The sequence below is a fragment of the Pyrus communis genome, chromosome 12 (assembly GCF_041283825.1).
Source record: "Pyrus communis isolate YQ-2024b chromosome 12, ASM4128382v1, whole genome shotgun sequence".
NCBI lineage: Eukaryota > Viridiplantae > Streptophyta > Magnoliopsida > Rosales > Rosaceae > Pyrus > Pyrus communis.
In genome coordinates this window covers 12,930,148-12,952,746 of record NC_142576.1, presented here as the reverse complement: position 1 = coordinate 12,952,746, position 22,599 = coordinate 12,930,148, and the positions used below count along the sequence as shown (strand labels likewise).

The 22,599-nt window shown below is 37.5% G+C and overlaps 2 protein-coding genes and 1 pseudogene across 12 annotated transcripts; 2 read left to right on the top strand and 1 right to left on the bottom strand.

The window, feature by feature from the left end:
• Positions 1-1,830: 1,830 nt before the first annotated feature.
• LOC137745197 (Tetratricopeptide repeat (TPR)-like superfamily protein) lies at positions 1,831-4,752 on the top strand. Of its 10 annotated transcripts, none has more exons than XR_015954337.1 (5): positions 1,847-2,105; positions 2,238-2,320; positions 2,400-3,999; positions 4,103-4,251; positions 4,366-4,752. XR_015954337.1 is itself a non-coding variant. In XM_088681911.1 (4 exons), the coding sequence occupies exon 3, from the start codon at positions 2,457-2,459 to the stop codon at positions 4,212-4,214; it is 1,758 nt and encodes a 585-aa protein (XP_088538037.1). In that variant the 5' UTR covers positions 1,831-2,105; positions 2,238-2,320; positions 2,400-2,456; the 3' UTR covers positions 4,215-4,251; positions 4,339-4,752. The 10 variants fall into 10 exon arrangements, 6 of the variants coding, with proteins under 6 accessions (XP_088538037.1, XP_088538038.1, XP_068341209.2 ...); XR_015954336.1 differs by having other exon boundaries at positions 4,339-4,752; XM_088681911.1 differs by having other exon boundaries at positions 1,831-2,105; positions 2,400-4,251; positions 4,339-4,752.
• A 200-nt stretch (positions 4,753-4,952) lies between these two features.
• LOC148692360 (uncharacterized) lies at positions 4,953-6,581 on the top strand (annotated as a pseudogene). Its single transcript, XR_015953931.1, has 5 exons — positions 4,953-5,525; positions 5,639-5,720; positions 5,787-5,814; positions 6,096-6,156; positions 6,212-6,581. The product of XR_015953931.1 is annotated as an uncharacterized LOC148692360 (transcript).
• Positions 6,582-7,136: 555 nt separating this feature from the next.
• LOC137744408 (AT-hook motif nuclear-localized protein 7-like) lies at positions 7,137-9,683 on the bottom strand (the record flags this gene model as incomplete). The annotated part of the gene is made up of 5 exons (XM_088680918.1): positions 7,137-7,716; positions 8,012-8,173; positions 8,391-8,519; positions 8,670-8,737; positions 9,245-9,683. Coding segments are annotated over 5 exons (1,101 nt in total), but the record flags the coding sequence as incomplete, so codon positions are not given.
• Positions 9,684-22,599: the final 12,916 nt, after the last annotated feature.

Here is a 22,599-nt window from a genome sequence, read left to right as displayed (position 1 = left end):
ACCGCAAAATCTTATGTTATACTTAATGAAAGTATGAATAAACTCTAAAGTGTTAGTGAATCTATTGTTTTAATGGGATACACATTCTACGAAACTAGTTTCAACGATCCAACCGTCAAACATATTTGTATATACTTTAAGATCGCATACGCCAAAAATTGCAAAAAAAAAAACATTCAGAGATCAAGTAATGGGACAAAACTTTTCGATGGTTATCAATGAAAAATCACGATTTAACGGTTATTTTAAATCTAATTTTGATGATTTTTTACAGCTACACTCATTGACCCTATATGAATACAATGAATGAATTCGATCTTCAATTTAAAATATTTACCCTAGTGGATACCACAAAATCTTATGTTATACTTAATGAAAGTATAAATAAACTCCAAGTGTTAGTGAATCTATCATTTTGATGAGATACGCATTCTATGAAAATAATTTCAACGATCCAACCATCAAACTTGTTTGTATATGCTTCAAGATCGCATACGCCAAAAATTGCAAAAAACAAACATTCAGAGTTCAAGTAACGAGACAAAAATTTTCAACGGTTATCGACAAAAAATCACGATTTAACGGTTATTTTAACTTCGATTTTGATGATTTTTTACGGGTACACTTCTTGACCCTATATGAATACAATGAACGAATTCGATCTTCAATTTAAAATATTTACACTAGTGGATACCACAAAATCTTATGCCATGATGATCGATGAAAATTGAGAATTTTGTAAAAGGAATAATATGCAAGCTTTGAGTTCCATTGACAAGGTTTAAACTTTTGAGAAAGGCTTCACAACCTTGAAAACAAAAACTCTTTCATTTTGCATATCCTTGCACATTTAATATTTTGTAATAGACTAGTAGTGTATGGATGTTTGTTTATTAGGCTCTTATTTTCAAGTGTAGATGTAGTACTTAAACGACAAATGTGTTTTAATGTTTTGAAGTAATATTTATGTGGCAATGTGTGGTATGTGAAAATTTAAGGATAAAAATACATTTTTCTGAACGGGTCATAACAGGTCGAGTCATTTTACCCGACCTGTTAAGATAACGGGTGTGACATGACACGACTCGTTAAGATAACAGGTGTTACACGAACACGACAGACATGACCCGTGTGCCAGGCCTAAGGATCATTTTTAATGATTGAGCATTAGGGTGTAGTACCTAATGGTAGGCATGGGCAAAAAATATCGAGAACCGAACCGAAGGTTCGGTTTTTTTTTTTTCTGGTTCATTTGGTATGAGTACAAGATCGATTCGGTTTCGGTTCTTGGTTCGGTACCGAACAATATAGAATTAGTTTTTCAATTAAAATCGTTATCCACGTGGCTTGTTTCTATTGATGCTTATCCGAGTTCACAAGGACTTGGTCACACCAGAGTGGATTCCTGCGGTAACAAAGACTTGCGACTGGAATCTTTCTCTTAGTCTCTCACTTTTCTCACTCGGTCACTCGGTCTCTTTCTCAGTCACTGCCGTCAACCACTCCTCCTCCTCTCCAATCTCTCTCACAGTCTCACCTCCACCACAACTATCGTGACGTCGTCTTCTCTCATGGTACGTCATAGGGTTGAAAAAAGTTCCTGAAAATTCCAAACCAAACCGAAAAAATTCCAATCCCAAACCAAAATTCCTAAAATTCTGGGTATGACATACTGAACCGATCCTGAAATTTCGGTATGAGATTCGGTATTGTCTTCCCAATTTTTCGGTAATCCCATGCTGAACCGAAAATAAATATTATATATATATATATTATTTTTTAATTATAAGAGAATTATTTCAACCGTTTATTGTTTGAAATTTGATCTGTGCCGTTTATTGTTTTTAGGGTTCTCCAGTCCATGTCGCATCGCACCTCCTCATTTCAGTTTCCTTCCATCGTTGAACTTGAAGGCTTGAAGCGCAGCCTCCCTCAGCCAGATAGCACCGAGCCCTCCTCTATCTGTGTTTTCAGCCACCGGCTTGAAGTGTTTTTCTCTATGCTTGTCGGGGTTTTTTATTAGCCTCCCAACTTCCGTTGGGGTCAATTTTCTGGTATTCTCATATGGCTGCTGTGTTCGTCTATTCACCTCTGCTACTGTGCAGGTTCTTTATAATTTGGTTTAATTATTCATTGTTCTGTCTTTTGGAACAGATTCAGTGCTTCTGTGACTTATGTATGCTAGATTGACTTGTAATTGTAATCGTAATTGATATTTTTGTATTGATTGGGTGCAGGCTTCGGACCGTGTAGACTCTGTAGAGGATGCAATTGATTTTTTCTGCGGTCTGCACTTTTCTGTTTCAAAACCCATTTACCAGTAAGTGAAACTTCACACTTTGAACTTTTTTTTCCCACCATTTGTGCAATAATTTCGAGCTTCATTTCCATGTCAACAGAGAGTTTTTGATTCAATTCTTAGCTAGAGAGAGAGACACACACAGAGCTAATAGTTCATGGCCAGAGCTCCGTCGTCAATCCTAATCTTCCTCCGCCACAACCACCGTGCCTGGCAAAACCCAAATACCCAAATCAGATACCTCACAACCGAAACCAAAGATTCTGACTTTACAGAAATTTCTCAACAGATTTGTAAGATTATTAGAACAAAACCCAGATGGGAGCAGACTCTGCCATCCCATTACCCTTCTTTTAATTTCACTGACCCCCAATTTTTCACCGAGCTTTTGAAGCACCAAACGAATGTGTTTTTCTCGCTTCGGTTTTTCTTCTGGTTGAGCTCTCAGAATGGGTTTTCGCCCAACCCCGTTTCATGTAATGCGCTTTTCACTGCGCTCGTGGAGGCTAAGGCCTGCAATGCTGCAAAATTGCTTCTTGGACATACCGGTTTTAGCCCTGAACCTGCTTCATTAGAAAGTTATATTGGGTGTCTTTGCGAGGGTGGATATGTTCAGGAGGCGGTTGATGTGTTTTATAGGTTGAAAGGGGCTGGAGTGTGCCTGTCTATAACGACTTGGAATGCGGCTTTGTCAGGTTGCCTTAAAGTGGGGAGGATTGATATTATTTGGATATTGTATCAAGAAATGATAGAATGTGGTGTTGTAGCTGATGTTGAGACTGTTGGGTATCTCATTCAAGCATTTTGTGTTGATAACAATGTTTCGAAAGGATATGAGCTTCTTCGGCAGGTTTTGGTAGATGGACTAGTCCCTGGAAATGCTGCTTTCAATAAATTGATTTCTGGGTTTTGTAAGGAGAAGAATTATACTCGAGTGTCTGAACTCCTCCACATCATGATTTCAAAGAACTGTGACCCAGACAATCATACGTATCAGGAGGTAATCAATTGGCTGTGTAAGAAAGGAAAGGGGCGTGAGGGTTTACGGGTTTTCAATGATCTTAAGGATAGAGGCTATGCCCCAGATACTGTCATGTATACTACCATGATTCATGGTCTTTGCAAAATGGATTATGTTGGGGAAGCTAGGAAGCTGTGGTTTGAGATGATTGAGAAGGGATATCGTCCAAATGAGTACACATACAATACAATGATTCTGGGGTTCTGTAAGATTGGTAGTTTTGAAGAGGCGAAGATCTTATACAAGGAGATGTGTGATAGTGGTTATAAAGAAACCACTGTCAGTTACAACGCAATGATGAGAGGACTATGTTTACATGGAAGGACCGATGAGGCATATGGATTATTCACTGAAATGCCCCATAAGGGTATTGTTCGTGATTTGATTACATACAACACTCTAATCCAAGGTTTCTGTAAGGAAGGCAAGATAGTAGAAAGTACGAACTTATTCCGAGAGCTCCTGACTCAAGGCTTACAACCATCAACTTACTCCTACACCCCACTTATTGAAAAGCTTTGTCAGGTTGGAGCTGTACAAGAAGCAAAAAGTTTGTGGAATGATATGAAGAATAGAGGTTTGGAACCAACTTTCGGCACTCAAAATTATATCATCATTGGATTGTGTGATCAAGGAGATGCTGCAGAGGGAATGGAATGGTTCTTAGACATGTTAAAGAGTAAGCTTAAACCAAAGCGGAAAACTTTTGGGAAACTAGTTGAATGTCTTTCACAAAGAGACAGGTTGGATGATTCTTTACTTGTTTTAGACTTTATGTTTAGGGCAGGTTATACACTGGAAGAACACATATGTTATTCTCTGGTCAATAAGCTTGGCGGGGAGAACAACCATTTCGTTGAAACATGTCTAGGGGAGATCTTAGAAGAAAAGTGATGTTCTAAGTCATCTTGATATGTTCCTTGCAACTTCTGTAAGTTACTTCTTTTTTACTAGAAACTTCTGTAGGTGGATTTGTGGCTTTTTTTCAATTGTTTTACGGCTGATGATTATTTTGCAGCTTGTTTTGTATGTTTGTTTATGACAGAAAAGCTCGAATGAAAGTCTGAGTTAATGGATACTGGGGATTCCCAAACAGCAGATTAGGGATGAATTGGGGAAAGGGTACGACATTGTTTTGAAAGTTGACATCCAGGGTGCTCAGACTCTGAGGAAGATTCTTGGGAATTCGTCCGTTTTCATAAATTTGATGGCGGAGAGTGAGGCCAAGCTTGTGGAGAGGCTGATTGAGCGGAAAACTAGGAGGAAATTATTGATTGGGAGCTAATATTATATAAAAAAGACAGATGCGGATAGGGTTTCTTCCTATTTAATTTTATTTTTAATTAATTCCTTTTCAGATTTTATGGCTTTTCATTTTATTTGCACGCTCATAGGGTTTCTTCCTATTTAATTTTATTTTTAATTCATTTCAGATTTTATGGCTTTTCATTCTATTTTTTCTTTAATGTTAGTGAAAATCCACATAAGCATCCATGTCATTTAATGAATAATAAGAGCCCTTGGATGTCATGTGATCGATCTAAAGGGTTAAAAATAGAAAATATTTGTCAAAATGTTTGTCCCTTTATCCTATCCTCTTATATATATATGTATGTATGTATACTCTTTTTTTTTTTTTTTTTCCAAGGTATGAGAAGATATGGGATACCTAAATTAGTTTATTTTTCCGCTCCTTGGAAGCTCAATAAATGCGAGACCACTAGGCTGCGTGCCGTCGTCAGTATATATAATCAAAATATTCAGAAACCAAAGCGTCACGGAAATATACGGACGGCCCCTTTCATATTTTCCCATACATATTTATCAACCTTGGAAAACTATCCGTCCAACAGTACTTCAACTGCCACGAATCTCAGCTATATAAATCCAACCCCTTGTGCCCGTCTGTCGATAATATAACTTAACTTATTGGTTTTGATTATCTTGCATGCATATACGTATACCGAAGATATGGCAGAAAAGATGAAGAACAAAGTCGAACGTTCTGACGAGAACGGTGAAGCTGAAGTTGAAGAAAGCACTGTAGAAAGATGTGGCCTCTCTTGGAGAAACTGAACCTTGGTCCCAGGAAGAAGCTTTTTGTTCTTAGTCTTGGAGGACTGCTTTGCCATAGGGTACACCGCGATGAAGCATCCAAGATACCCAAATATCGCCATCCAGATGCCGCCTATGAAAGCTTTATGGGTGTCCCTTAGCTAAATCATTTGTCTTCTTACATGTTTATGTAAAGGGTTTCTTTTAACAAAATTGAGCTTTGATCGGTCCGTAATAATCTTACTGTGTGCTTACACTACTAGTGTAGAAGGGGCCTTACTGTGAGGGTTTCATGAAATTTTGCCTGGAAAGGTTTGAGGTGGGCATATGGTCTTCTGCAAGGGAGTAAGCAAGCAACACATGTCAATCCCACTTTTACCATTTCTATATATGTTGTCAACCATTTTTGTTTTATCCTTACAAGGCTCTGCTAAACCCTGTAAGTAATACACAATTTTCTTGTCAATAAACTATTAATTTTAATGTTTCTTAGAATCATAAATCTGAGATTGCAGAAATGCACTCTTTCTCTTCGTTATTAGGTGACCAATGAATGTATGTTCACTCAGCCTCATATTTCATATCAAAAGTAGACAATAAATGAATGCGCTTAGCGTTTTATTCTTGACCTTTGATATTAAATCGAAGTGTTAGTGCACGATGAAACGGGTGATGAGATTGTTGTTTTCTGTCTAATTTTGTATTGTTTTTCGTCTGCAGCCTAACACAGCAATCTTTTGTACTGATTACAAGGTTGACCAAGTTAACAACATGGCTTTGGGTGATGAGTCAGATTTGATCACTGTTTTTGCTTTGTTGTTACAGAATGTACTCAGTTACTCAGAAGTTTACTTTGTGATTGGGTGCCAAGGGTGAGTTGAGGCTTTACTTAGATGGACCGGCGGATGCAGAAGATGTTACTTCGTATGTGAAAGAGCATCCTTTTGGCCAACCTGCAATTACAACTGAACATTCTGATTGGGGTTTCTATTCCAAGATTATAAACCATTTTCAGAAGGATTGAGATATTACAAAAATTGCTCCCATTGTTATGAAGAAGCTCGAGTGGTTTGAATGTTCGATTTTATTGTGAGTGCTATGTTTTGCTTTTTATTTCCCCTTCCTGTGTTTGAACAGATCTTTGGCCGTTTCAGCAGCTGTATGCCTTTGATTTTGGGAGTTGTATGAGTATAGCATTCTACTTTAGATTTCATGCATGCATGCATGCCAGTTTGTTTTGTTCCCGTTTGGTGGCTTGGACTCAACAAGATCGGAATTCAGTTTGAGGTAAGGCCATTTGGGATTGCTGTGCTTTTTTAATAAATTGCTTATGATAATTAGCTGCAAAATAAAGTAGTTGAGCGTTTAATAAACTGTATTTTTAAAAGTGTTTTGAGTATGAAAAACAATGTAAAAGCAGCGTTTAGGAGTATAAGTAATGTCATTTTTTAAAATAATAAGCTTATTACAGAAATAAAAAATATTCTAAAGGCTCAACTCTGTTTTTTTTATTAAAGCAGCTTTAAAAATAACCTACAAGTTATTTAGAAGCGGTTGTCTAAAGGTCATTACTTTTAAAATAAGTTTATTTTTACCAAATATTTTTTTACTGTTTAACTTTAAAGTGAAGCAATTTTTTGTCAAAAAAAAAAAAAAAAAAAAAAAAAACCAACAACAACAACAATACTAAACTGGCCTTACTCTTAGTCTAACCCCACTAAATAAGACTTGTACGATACAATACGTTGAACTGTTATCCAATTTCTTCAAACAGTAATTTAATTTAATCGAAATCCGAATTACTAGAATTTAACTGAATTGATAACCATTATCTCAGCATGTTAAGCTAAAATAGATGCTGCAAATGTTTCTGTTTTCCTACAATCTGAAGCTGAAACTATCCACTACTGTCACTAAAATCTCCATCTTACCACAGTAAAAATGAAAAAATGATTAGTTTGATGTACGTCCTGCTGTGTCTTCCCATCTGCGGTGAAGCTTCATCACTCTGCAGCATACATATAATAGGTACCTTATTCTAAGCACCGGTTACAGATACACCAGGAACAGATGCGCCATTCCAGCTCGCATTAGTGGACATAACATTGGTGTTGTGCATTTGAATCATGCTTTCATCTGCATCTCCTCCATGGCTCTGTGCCGGTGAAGGGGATGTCGAGTTCAGTCTGGTTTCAGTTTTAGGCTGTGCTTGAGATGTCGCTGTTGCTGCTGTGACTGTATTTGGAGCAGATGAGATTGGGGAACCTATTGTATGCTCACGATAATGCTTCCTGATCTTATGAGCCTTGTATCCATTTGGCATGAAGCTTCCAACCACAATCTAACCACAAACAACACAACTTTGTCAAAACCTTTTCCAACCACAATCTGACCTATTTTCCATTTGGCATCAAGCTTCCTGATCTTATGCATCTGGTATCCATTTGATATTATTTTAGTTAAAATGCATAATCCCTTGTGCTTATCCCAAGCCAATCGTGTGTTGCCATGGCGGAAAATTAAAACGTATGTCAGCGCGCGATTGACTTGGAATACCGCTACCCTGAGGGTAATTTGGTATTATGGTCAGAAAATGAAAAGGACATGTTTCGCAATTCAAATAGAAAGGAGTTTACTTGGATAGGCCTGGCAGCTGTTAGCACACCAGCAATGCCACCACATATAACGTGACCGTCGGGGCCTGCCAAGGAGACACTCAAGCCGCCAGTTCTACCTTTTACACCACCAGTCTCAGTGACTGTAAATGACCCAGATAAAGACAATAACTCAAAGCGGCCCTGCAAGAAAGTTGAATGTTTTTACAGGATGCTAAACAAATCAAACACCCTAATGACATACATTTTAAAGACTACAGTTGCAGAAAAAACAGCATCAAATAGCAGAAAGCAGCAAAACTGTAGTTAAAAATTCCTAAGACATATTACTTGTAAGCAATTCCAACCAAAAAAGAAAAGGGGCCAAGTGATGTTGACAGAAGGAGATGTGAGATTATACCTCATTGGTGAGAATGCCGCCAGAAGAACCCGGTTGGCGAATGGTGACGTTAGAAACAGCTCCATTTGCAGAGAGAACGCAAACGCCTCGACCCTTCTGAGAAATTGAAAATATTTTGCTTGTAACATCCTGCATTCCCACAATTTTTATGTACCCTTTTGTCAGTTTTTTCATGCAACCCACAAGATCTAAACCGCGGAAAATCCCAGAGAGTATAGGATACTCGGGAACACGAAAGAATTTTTGCAGTTGAGGATGAGTGAATAGAGGAAATTTTACCTCCCAAGTGCTAACATTAACCGCACGTGGTGTGAAGTCCCCACCAGCTGTGTTTGCAAACAACTCTCCTGCCAAAATAAGTGAGGCTGATTTTCCTAGTATCCAAATGAACTATTTAGCCAGAAAGGGTCTGTTTGGTTGGTGAGAAAATACAAGAAAACAAAAGATAATTTAACAAGAATAAACGAAGGTTCCTTTTTTTCTTCTATTAGGTAGATAAGTTGAGCTTTATACATCAGAAACAACATCAACAACAAAGCCTTTTCCCACTAAATGGTATCAACTATATGAATCCTAGAACGCCATTGTGCTATGTTCTGTCTCACGTCTTCCGTTATACATCAGAAAATGTAGAAAAAAGAAAAAAAAAACAAAACAAAACACAAATGAGTATCAACCAAACCAAGCACCAAGCACATTATCCTAATCCCACTCAAATTTTCTTTCCTTTTTACAGCATTTTCTCGGTAACCAAACAAACAAACACAGAGAACCAAAAAAGATAAAATAATAAAAAATAAAAAAATAGCTTCAAACTTTGTAGTACTGCTAGTCCTTCCTATTGATAAACTTACCCACAGAAGCAAAAATCTGCCAGTGGCCGGATCCAGAAGGCCTCCCCCTTCCTTCTTTGGAAGAAGATGAAAACTCAGAGGACGGAGGGGATGAAAGATAAAACCCGGGCGGCGGCGGTGGGGCAGCGCCACCCTTAGTTTTGTCATTACTACTATTATACCCCGGCCTCAAATTTCCGTCTGCATCATACTTTCTGGGCCTCCCTCTCTTCTTCTTCCCAGAGAAATGACCACTCCCAACACTCGCTGCTGCTGCAATATCTGTCACTTGGGTTGTTTCCAAAACAGGTATGCCGCGGCCACCATGGACATACCCACCGTCTGAGTCACTGGGGGTGACTCGGAAAAAGCGCTTTACTTTTCCTCCATAACGAGAAACAGAGGAGGAAACAGAGAATCTGATGAAATGGCGGCAGAAGTAGAAGGTGGTGATGTGAGAGAGAGTTTATACAAACGTTCTTCCCTCCATTAATGGAGGAGAAAAAGACTGAAAACTGCTACTTTCAGATTTTCTTGTCTGGACTTCCAATGTCTCTCCCATCCAACAAAATTACCATCAGCTCTGTTTATCTAGTTGAGAGTGTGATTACGGTTTTATCCTAATTTTTTTTAATAAAAGATATTATTTACACTAAATATGATGATTGATGAGTGATTTTAAGACTGTTTATACCTTTCTTCTTTTTGTTTTCGGTTATTTTAAATTTTCTTTTCTTTTCTTATTTTCATGTTATTAATTTTTATGCATATCAAAATAAAATTTTGAGTGAAAATATTCGTGATTTGACTCATCTGATAAGGTATAAAATCTTCCTTGTTTAATGAAATACGATCTTACAATTACCATATTATTGTAATTTTCAACTTTGAAGTTTTATTTTTCTATTTTATTCTGAAAATAAATTTAAAAGAATAAATTTCAGAGCATATGATGCTTTAAAACATTGACATAAAGTAATATTGTTTATGCGTTTAGGTGAGTTCTATCCCAACCAACTCACTTCTCCTAATATTTAACAATTTAACTCACTAATAATGTCATTTGTAAAAATAAAAATAAATAATTTTGAGAAACTAAAGAAAATTTCAACAAAAATAAGCAAACCCTTTTTTTTATGGCAAGATCCCATAAAAAGGATAAAACATTGCTTTCATTTCAAGTTATTTTTTATAGGGTATTAACCAATTTATCCCTAAACTTGTAAGGAGATGTTAATTTACACCCTGAACTTTAATTTTAGTCAATTACCTTCTAGGACTTGTAAAATTAGTCAATTACCCCTGTCGTTAGATTTTCCAACTTTCCATTCAATTACTCTGCCACACGATGTCTACGTGAACAATTTTTAGGCTAACATCCATTGAAACCCAACCCTGCTTGTTTTCTTACTCTGCATTCTCATCTTCTTTCTCCATAGCGACTCTTCCAATCATCCAGCAATGGTTGTTGCGAGGCTCGACAAAGATGAAGAAGAAGACATAGAAGAAGGAGCCGATAGAAGATATGTTTAGGATTATTGGAAGAAGAAAGTCAACTAAGGTTAAGGCTTATACCCACTGTTCAATCTCATAGGCTTATATCCATTGTCCAATATGATACCCTTTGTTCCTAGGGCATTGCTCCAGCGTTCCTTCAATCTATAGCTGGTTTCTAGGATCATCTTTCTTGTATTATTATGATTATAATTAGCTGGTTACCTTTTGTCCTTATTCAAGGGATTGTAATTAGCTGACTAGGACTAGGCGTAAATCAAGGGGACATAGGAGTATGTTCCTTTCTTCTTGTACATATATACTAATTAGTACTCTTGTACAAATTATGATTTGAATGAATATTGAAACTCTCAATTACAACATGGTATCAAAGCAGTGACCCTAACAGGCCTGTTTCTGTATACTTTTCTGATTGTTCTTTGAGCTGTTTTTCAACCCACAACTATGGCTGAACAAAGCTCTATAAATCTTGAAGGAGAAAGTTCCCACATTTCTCCACCTTCATCTTTTTCTGATGTTGATGTCTACCCAAACCAACATCTTAGTTCAGTTCTTTTAAACGAGTTTAATTATCTTGCCTAGGAAAAGGCTGTTACATTAGCTCTAGGGGGAAGATCTAAACTCGGCTATGTTAATGTGGCCATTCCAATGCTTGAGATCTCTTATTCAAGCTATGATGCTTGGTTGTGCAAGGACCAACTGGTTATGTCTTGGCTGCTCAATTCAATGGAGCGAAAAATTGATGAGTTTTTCAATTATGCTGAGTCATCCATGCATCTTTGGAAGAATCTCAAAGAAATGTATGGAAACCAGAACAACTCAGCTTGTGTTTTCCAACTGAAGAGAGATATTTCTGGCTTGCAACAAGAAGGATGATAGGAGCATATTTATGCGACTTAGTTAGCTTGTTTTCTTGCATTTACGTAGCTAATTTCTACTTATTAGAGTGTTTTAGACTATTTTCGTGTGTTTTCAGGTTCAAATGGCAAAGTTGGTAAGAAAGTGTAATTTGGAGCATTTTAGAGCAGTTTTGGGCTTGGAATGGATAGCACATGCATGGAGCAAGGTGGATGGACGTTCTTGAAGATCAAAAGAGGCTAGGAATGTGCTCAAGAGTTGAAGAAATTAAGTCAAGACTAGGAAGATAAGGAATCACCTAAGAAGATGGAAACATTATCCAAACTACCTTATCTTATCCAAACATTATCTAACCTTATCTTATCTTATCCTATCCTAATCTTATCCCACCTTAATTCCAACTGCAAGGAGGAATCTAAATGACATTAGGATACCTACAAATCAGGTTTCTAGAAGCCAAAGCCCTATCCCTAAATCTATGCCGCATCCACCCCTTCTAGAAGCCATGTTTCCTGCCGCAAGGACCATTCCATTTCATCCCTAGAATCTGAATGAGAAGTGTCTTTTTTCCTTGTTGATTTGGAGTCCTAATTCCCCTCATTCTTAGCCTTTGCCATGCCTTCCCTTCTCCCTATAAATACCTTATGCCGCAGCAATCATAAAGCACCCATCTCTCACCACAATTCACACCACACATCCATCATACACACAAATCTCTCTTGTGCCGCAGCCTTGCAAGGAGAAAGGAGAGGAGACCCTTGGAGCCGTGCCTTGCCATTCAAGCTTGGATTGCTAGAACGTTCTTAGGTGTATTCTATCTTTTGCTTTCAATGTTTAATTTAAGTTATCTTTGTTTAAGTGCGAACATGAGGAACTAAACTCGTTTTAGCTAGAGATGGATTCAAAGCCATGGACATATGTTTGATATGAATTGATTTCCTCCAATTATTGTTTCGTAAAACATGCGATTTACTTATCTATTTGATTGATAACTTATTCTTGTATGTTGATTAAGGATGCATACTTAGTTTGCATACATGAATTTGATCCTAGAATATAAGGGAATTTCACCCAATAGTTATGAACTTATATTTATAAGTAGTGGAGGCTGCTAGTCACAATCACGTTAAGTAAATCCATGGCAGGAGTATCATGCAGTTCATAGTTACGAATGTCATGTCAATGCTTATGGTTTTCATAGAACTTAATGATCTTTGCTATGTATCTCTATCATGCAGTTCATATAAGGAACTTGATAAGAATAATTTGATTGCGTCGCTGAGTCCAATTCAATGAAATTAGGAAAATTTGATGGTTAATTTGTGCAGTTCACGGTTAACTTGGGGCATTGTCATTCATGGCTTATAGGAATAATAACTGGAAATCGATTTGTATGCATATGTGTCATGTGTGGAGATAAACCCTCTAGCTAGCCATTCACCCATTAAAACACCCAATTTCGTCCAAAGTTTAGAGTTTTTAAATCTGTTTGCTTTTACTTTAAATTCGTCAAAAACCACTTCCCCCTTTATATTTTGTGTCTTTTAGTTAGAATCTGTTTAAATTGGTTTCTTTTTAGTTTTTTTAGTCAACATAAGTTAGAATTCGTCCAAATCACCCTTTAGTCTTGTTTTAAGTCAATTTGTTTGTTTTGTGCTGTTTTGAGTCATTCTAGTTTGTTTTAAGTGATTAGAGTCTAGTTTAGTGTAATTGAGTCTAATTTGAGTAGATTAGCAGTCCCTCCTAATCTCCGGCCTAGAACGATCCCTACTTTCATATACTACAACCATCTAAAAGAGGGTTTAATTTGTGTGCTAGTTTATATCACATCAAAGGACAACCCTTCGTGCAACATCTTGGAAAGCTAATAACCATGTGGAACGAATTGAATGTCTATCGTCCCTACACCATTGATGCTATGGTGCTAATAAAGAAGGCTAAGGAAGACAAAATCTTCCAGCTTTTGGCAAGCCTCAGTTCTGAGTTCGAAGACTTTCGAAGTCACATTCTGATGAACCCTGATGTGCCCTCATTCTCTAGTGTTTGTGCTACTATTCAGCGAGAGGAGGCGCGCAGAAAGGTAATGAACATGGAAGTCAAGCTAAGCATGCCAGAAGTTGATAGGAGCATATTTATGCTACTTAGTTATGTTGTTTCCTTGCATTTAGTTAGTTAATTACTATTTATTTTAGTCTTTTAAGCTATTTTCGTATGTTTTTAGGTCCTAATGGCAAAAGGAGCAAGAAAGTGCATTTTGAAGCTATTTGGAGCAGTTTTGGGCATGGATTTGATAGCTTAACTATGGAGCAAAATGGATGGACGAAATTGAAGTCAAGAGGGGCTAGGAAAGGCTACAAATCTGGAGGAAGAAGTTCAAATGCAAAGAAGATAAGGAAATAGCAAGAAATAAGGAACCTTATCCAACCTTATCTTATCCTATCCTAACCAACCTTATCCTTTCCTAACTATAACATTATCCTATCTTATCCTATCCAAATCAGGCTGTGCCTTAAATCTAGCTAATTAGAAGGGATTAGTTATACATTTAAACACCTAATTCAGATTCTAGAAGCCTAATCCCTTTGTATGCCGCATGTAGGCCATTCCTTGTAGGTTTAGGAGTTGTAATCCTTCCTCTGTACCTATGCCATGTGTTCTTGTCCCTTTAGGTTTAGGAATCTACCCTAAATACTCTTTCTAGAACACCCTATCTTCCTCCTACATGTGTGCCGCACCTATCCTTCTAGAAGTCCCTAAAACCTTGCCGTGTATCCCCTATTCCATTCCCATTTGGTTTCTGCCAAGACTTAACCCTTTTCCCATTGGATTGTGCAATCCTTTTCCTTAAGAAATTGTGCATAAATTAGCCTATAAATACAACCCTATGCCGCACCATTCAAATTATCCATTCACTCATTCATTCATTCATACTTTCATCCATCAAACACCATAATTCACACCACATCACCCTAGTGCCGCAAGCAAGGAAGGAAGGAGAAGAAAACTTATGCAATCTACCATCCAAGGGAGTGCCGTGCATGCCATTGGAGTGTGGAGTGTTTCTAGGTGTATTATATCCTTAGTTTTAGTTCAATGTTTATGTTAATTTGGTTTTCAATTATGATGAACATGTGGAACTAATTTCTTTTTAGTTAGAGGTGAATTCGAAGCCATGATTATATGCTTTATATGAATTGATTACGTCCAGTTATTGTTTCTTAAGGCATGAATGTGATTTGCTTATCTAAGTTATTAAAACTTGTTTATGTATGTAGGTTGGGGGTCGACACTTAATTTGCATGCATGAATTTGATGCTAGAGTATAAGGGAGTCTCACGTAATAGTTATTCACTTATATTCACAAGTAGTGGAGGTTGCTAGTCACAATCGCAGTAAGTAAATCCTTGGTATGAGTCTCATGCGTTTCATAGTGATAAATGCCTTGTCAATACTTATGGTTTTCACAAAACTTAATGACTTTTGATATAAATCTTTATTATGTGTTTCATATAAAGGACTTGAAAAAGATAATTTGGTTGTAATGCGTATTCATTCAATTCAATGAAATAAGGAAAATCTGATAGTTAGTTGTGCGATGCAACTAACTTAGGACGTTGTCATTCATAGTCTAAAGGAATAATAACTGGAAATTGGTTTGTATGCATATATCATGTGTGGAGAAGGACCCTCTAACTAGCCTTTCACCCATTTAATTCACCCAAATTCGTTTTTACAAAGTGTTTTATTCAAAGTTTTTGTTTTAAGTCTTAAATTCGTCAAAAACAATCCCCTTTTCATTTAGTCTTATTATTTGAGTTAAAATATGTTTTCTTTGAGTCTTTTGAGTCAAGTTAAGTCCTATTTTCGTCCAAATCACTTGTTAGGTCTAGAATTGAGTCTTTTTGATTGTTGGTTGTTGTTTTAAGTGTCTTAAGTTAATTTTGAGTCTATAGAGTCTAGTTTAGTGTTTTTGAGTCTTATTTGTATTGATTAGCATCCCTAGTTAATCTCCGGTCTAGAATGATCCCTACTTACATATCTACTACAATTGTCACAAATAGGGTTTAATTTGTGTGTCAAGTTAATTTTCACATCAAATTTTGGCGCCATTGCCGGGGATTAGCAAACTTGCTAATCCCTTTTGTTTGTGTTGTGTCAAAGTGTCTAATTTGTGTCTTTGTGTCTTTTTGTTTAAGTTTGCTGTGCCTTTTAAATTGGTTGTTGATTTGTTTTTATTCTTTGTTTCAGGTACTAGTTTATGACTCGTCGTTCTCAACCTATTCGTGCAAACATATTGGATTTTGACGACGATTTTGAACGAACTTTGAGAAGAAAGAGGAAGCAACCAGAACCTAATCCACCTAGTTCAAGTTCAGATTCTGAATCTGAATTTGAAGAAGAAGCAAGCATGGTGGCGGACAATCGAACAATCAAAGAACTTTCGGCCTTGTGTCTCAGGTTGTTAAAGGATCCAAAGTGCAAGGAAGTACACCAAGTGTGTGTGGCATGTGCTCTATGCAAGGGCACCTCAATGATCAATGTCCTCAATTGATAGAGAATGGAGGATGGGAAAGCGCCAATGCCATAGGTTATCAAGGCCAAAATCCACAAAGGAATGATCCATACTCAAATACATACAATCCGGGATGGAGAGATCACCCAAATTTCAAGTGGAGGGAGCCTCAACAACCCCAAACTGACGGCAATAGAGGAGGATTTCGACCATCCCCTGGGATATATCAAAAACCATTCCCACAATCTCAACCTATTCAACCAAATTTAAGTTTGTCAATGAATAATGATAATGTTCTTCAATTACTAACTACCTTGTCGCAGGGCTATCAAAATCAAGCAAAGGAGATGGGAGAATTGAAGAAACAAATAGGGCAAATGGCGGAATTCATGGGCCAATTCAGAGAGGAAGGTAAATTGCCTAGTTCAACAATCGTCAATCCGAAGGGAGGTTTTGAAACCGCCAAGGCAATCACGTTGAGAAGTGGTAAGGAGATTGGAACCACCCCAAAACCGTCCAAAACAAGCCAAGAAAAGGACACGCTGCTGCAAGAAGAGGATGAACAAGGAGCAAAAGCCACGGCAAGGGTGGAACAAACCTTGCCGCAGCCACCTATTGTCCCAAAACCATCCAACATCACCAAGGTAAGTCCAAATTCGACTTTGTCAAGTTCTATTCCACTAAATGTGCCCTTTCCTACCAGATTTAGGTAATCAAAGAAAGAAGAGAATGAGAAGGACATTATGGAAACCTTTAGGAAAATTCAAGTCAATATTCCGCTCCTTGATGCAATCAAGCAAGTTCCTAAGTACGCTAAATTCTTGAAAAAGCTTTGCACAACAAGGAAGAGGATTTTGAACAAAGAGGTGGTCCAGGTAAGTGAGAATGTTTCGGCAGTGTTACAAAGAAAACTACCACCAAATGCAAAGATCCGGGTAGTTTTACAATTCCTTGTTGTGTTATTGGAAATACTAAGTTTGAACATGCTATGCTAGACTTAGGAGCTTCAATTAATGTCATGCCTTACTCAATTTATGCATCTATGAATTTAGGAGAGCTTAAAAACGATGGTGTGATTATTCATTTGGCCGATCGTTCTAATGCCTATCCAAAAGGAGTTTTGGAAGATGTTTTGGTGTAGGTTAACAATTTGATCTTTCCGGTGGACTTTTACGTGCTTGACATGGAAGATTCAACCCATTCTACACCATTGCCGATCCTACTTAGGAAACCGTTCATGAAAACAGCCCGCACCAAGATCGATGTGTTCAAAGGGACTTTAATGATGGAATTTGATGGGGAAGTTATTGATTTCAATCTTTCTGAAATATTAAATATCCTAAAGATGATCATTCTTGTTTCTCTATTGATGTATTTGATTCATTGGTGCATGACTTTCTTGATTCGTTGGACAAAGACCCACTTGAAACAACAATTGCTGAAGGATTGGGTTTAACACCCAACCTGGCCTTGCTTGATGATGAAGTTGGTGAGATGGTGGTTGCACTTGAATCATCGCCACAATATCAAAGTAAGCCCCCAAACCCAATTTCAATGCTCGTTTCTACTAACAAGTTATTACCTTCAGTGATTCAGGCACCCGTTCTTGAACTTAAACCATTGCCAAGTCACTTGAAGTATGTCTATTTGGGAGACAAAGAAACGTTGCCCGTCATTGTTTCTCAATCACTCATGGCAATGGAGGAGGAGAAATTGGTTCGAGTGTTGAAAGAGCACAAAATAGCCATAGGATGGACCTTGGCCGATATTAAGGGAATTAGCCCTACAACATGCATGCATCGCATACTTCTAGAGGAGGGAGCTAAACCAACTTAAGAGGCTCAACGTCGACTCAACCCTCTAATGATGGAAGTTGTGAAGAAAGAGGTTATCAAATTACTTGATTGTGGAGTGATTTATCCTATCTCGAATAGCCGTTGGGTTTCACCAGTTCAAGTTATGCCAAAGAAATCTGGAGTAACGGTGGTGAAGAATGCCGAGAATGAGCTTGTGCCAACACGTATCCAAACAGGTTGGAGAGTTTGCATAGATTATAGAAAGCTCAACGCCACCACAAGGAAGGACCACTTCCCTTTGCCGTTCATTGATCAAATGCTTGAAAGGTTAGCCGGTCACTCTTTTTATTGTTTTCTTGATGGGTATTCGGGATATAATCAAATTGTCATAGCTCTGGATAACCAAGAAAAGACCAGTTTCACGTGTCCCCTTGGTACTTTTGCTTATCGTCGCGTGCCATTCAGTTTATGCAATGCACCTGCCACCTTTCAAAGATGCATGGTAAGTATATTTTCAGATTTTGTGGAGAAGATTATTGAAGTTTTCATGGATGATTTTAGTGTGTTTGGTGATTCGTTTGATGATTGTTTACATAATCTCACTTTAATCTTGGAACGATGCATTGAAACTAACTTTGTTTTAAATTGGGGAAAATGTCATTTCATGGTAAAACAAGGCATAGTTTTAGGGCATATAATTTCGGCCAAAGGGATTGAGGTTGATAAATCAAAAATAGATCTTGTACGCTACTTACCCTCTCCTACTTCGGTTAGAGAGGTTCGTTCTTTTCTGGGACATGTAGGATTCTATAGGCGATTCATCAAGGACTTTTCAAAGATTTCCAACCCCCTTTGACGACTTCTCCAAAAGGATGTACCATTCAAGTTCGATGAGGAGTGTGAGAAGGCCTTCAAACACCTTAAGGAGATGCTCACTTCGGCCCTCATCATTGTTCCACCAAATTGGAGCCTTCCTTTTGAGCTTATGTGTGATGCCTCGAATTATGCATTAGGAGCTGTTTTAGGCCAAAGGAAGAACAAACAGCCACATGTCATCTATTATGCATCCCGGACCTTGAATGATACCCAATTGAACTACTCCACAACGGAAAAAGAACTTCTTGCTGTTGTTTTTGCTTTAGATAAATTTCGTTCTTATTTACTTGGTACTAAGGTTATAATTTACATTGATCATGCAGTGTTGAAGTACTTACTCACCAAAAAGGAGGCCAAACCAAGGCTTATTCGTTGGATGCTTCTACTTCAAGAGTTCGATATCGAAATCCGGGACAAGAAAGGAAGTGTAAACGTGGTGGCTGACCACTTGAGCCATATGGTGCATGAAGAAGAGGCCATGCCTATCCCAGAGACATTCCTAGATGAGCAGTTGATGTCCATTGAGGTAAGTGAGCCATGGTATGCCGATTTAGTGAATTATTTGGTGTCTAAACAAATTCCAAGCAACCTAAATAAACACCAACGTGATAAACTTAAAAGGGAGGCTTGGTTTTATGTGTGGGATGATCCTTATTTGTGGAAATATTGCGCGGATCAAATCATTCGTAGGTGTGTGCATGAATCGGAGTTTAATTCAATTTTAACGTTTTGTCACACTTATGCATGTGGAGGTCACTTTGGCACTCAAAGGATGGCACGTAAAGTACTTGAATGTGGTTTTTATTGGCCTACTATATTTAAGGATGCTAGAACTTTTTGCGTAACATGTGCCAAAGAACTGGAAATATAGGTCCAAAAGACCAAATGTCGTAGACACCTATCTATGGTGTCGAAATTTTTGATATTTGGGGTATTGATTTTATGGGTCATTTTCCTTCATCTCATGGTTTCCTTTATATTTTACTTGCGGTGGATTATGTGTCGAAATGGGTGGAAGCAAAAGCCACCCGTACTAATGATTCCAAAGTGGTTGCAGATTTTGTCAAAACTAACATATTTGCTAGATTTGGAATGCCAAGAGTTCTTATTAGTGATGGAGGGTCCCATTTTTGCAATTGAACCATTGAAGCTTTGCTCAAGAAATATAACATCACACATAAGGTGGCAACACCTTATCATCCTCAAACAAGTGGGCAAGCCGAGGTTTCTAATCGGGAAATCAAGCAGATTTTGGAGAAGACCGTTGGGCCAAACCAGAAGGATTGGAGCTTGCGTTTGAATGATGCATTGTGGGCATATCGTACGGTCTAAAAAACACTAATTGGAATGTCCCCATTTCGGCTCATCTATGGAAACCATGTCATCTTCCCGTTGAATTGGAGCACAAAGCACATTGGGCCGTCAAAACGTTCAACATGGACATTGAAGCCATTGGAATCCATAGGAAGCTTCAATTGAACAAGCTTGAGGAGATAAGGCATGAAGCATACGAGACGCTTTGATTTACAAGGAGAAGTCAAAGGCATTCCATGACAAGATGATTCGTAGCAAGACATTTGTTATAGGGCAGAAAGTGCTACTCTTCAATTCCCGCCTTCGCTTGTTTCCAGGTAAGTTACGTTCTAAATGGATTGGCCCGTTTGTTGTTACTAATGTATTTCCTTATGGTGCAGTCCAAATTCAAAGTTTAAAGACAGGGCAAGAATTCAAAGTGAACGAACATCGTTTGAAGCCATACTGTGAGAACTTTGAAGAGCATGTCGTAGATGGTGCAAGCTTCCAAGCCGTGGGCCCCAATGAAGCTTAAGAGGAAGGATCGTTCGGCTGGAAGACGTTAAAGAAAACGCTTCTTGGGAGGCAACCTATGCAAATACAGAAGAACTAGGAAGCTTCAACACTCCATAACCAGATTTGGTTTCCTAAACCCTACTCTTTATTGCTTTTACTTTGCCATGTTTGTCGTGTTTGTTAGTTGTGTTATTTGGTTGTTTGTTTGTGAGTCTATGCTTAAAACATTGAGGACAATGTTTGGTTTAAGTGTGGGGGGGGGGGGGGGTAAATAAAGTGTTTTTCAAGAAAATTCGTGGGATTTTATCACCTTTCACTTCTAAGTTGTTATTCACTGTTTTTAAGTGTTTTTAGTGTGTTTTCAAGTGTTTTTATGTGTCTTAAATAGAAAATCCGAAAATTTGTAAAAAAAATATCGAAAAAGAGTGTTTCAAAAACCCAAAAAGAGTTGTTTTTAGAGTCATTTTGTTTTTTTGTTTGTTTGTGTCTTAGGGTACCTTCCAACACAATGATGAGGATTTGGTTTTTAATTGCATGACTATTAAAGAAAGTTACAAACATGGATGGAAGTTTGATATGCTCTTTGGTTTATGCTTAGTTGTAGTTGTCGTTTACAAATTCACATGTAATCACAAAAAGGAAAAAAAATCAATTTTTGTAACATGCTTGAAGGAAGAGACTCAAACTAACACTACAACCCTAAGAGACTTGAGCCTAAACTTTATTTGGAGAGTTATTAATTTTGATGTTCTTGTTTTTTGAAGTCGTTGCATGATCTCATCATTCTTTGCTTGGTTACTACTTAGAATGCGTTTCATCACTATAGTTCCAAATACTAGAACTCATGCCCATTTCATTCAAAGCATAAAATTGATTAGCATAACAAATAATAAGATGAAGTTGTTTAGTTAAACCAGAGCCAAAAAGCCTTACCCCTTTGCATATGTATTGTAGGTTTAACCCCTTTGAGCCTTATTTAGCCAATTTTCTTTGTTAACCACATAATAATTACCTAGCCTAGATTAGGACTATCCATACCCTTGTTCTTAAAGGATAGGAAAGCATGACTTAGTGGGAATTCCTTTTGATCTACAATTTGCAGAAAAACAAGTGTGGGGGAAGGGATTGATGCGAAAATAGTTAAGCACACAAATTAACCCTCTTGTTGTCAAATTGTAGTAAAGATGCAAGTAGGGATCGTTCTGGACCGGGGATTAGGAGGGCTTGCTAAAACCTCTAAACTGACTCAAAAACATAAAAACAAAGTTGAAAACGTTCACAAAGACTCAAAGGACTCGAAACAAGTTCAAAAGACTCAAAACTGCCTAAAAACACTAACTAGGCAGTTTTTGACTCTAAACACAATTTTGGACGAATTTAAGATTATGGTTTGATTCAAAACACTTTAAAACACAAACTAAACAGATTCTAAACACTATAGAACAAGAAAGTAAAGGGGGGGTTTTGATTTGACGAAAATTGAAATAACAAAACAAGTTATAAAACTAGGCAGATTGTAAAACGAATTTTTGGAAACAAGATGATGGATGGATTAGTTAGAGGTCCATTCTCCACACATGACACTTTTGTATATGAATCGATTTTCCAATTGCTTTTCACTAACTATGATGCTCAACACCCCAGGTTAACCGTGATGCACTAATTAACCCTCAGATTTCCTTATGTCATTGAATTGGATGATGCATGCGACAATTCAAATCATTCTCCAACGGTCCTCAACATGAATGCATAGAAGAGATACAGTGAGAGATCATTATGCTCTATGAAAATCATAAGTGTTGACGAGGCAATTGTAACTATGAATGCATGATACTCTTACCAAGAATTCAATTAACGCGGTTGTGACTAGCAACCTTCACTACTCATGTTTATAAACTTGTGACGATTAGGTGAAACTCATTTATAAACTAGCATCGAGTTCATGCATGAAAACTAAGTATGCATCCTTAATCAACATACAAGAACAAGTTTTGAATAAAATAGATAAT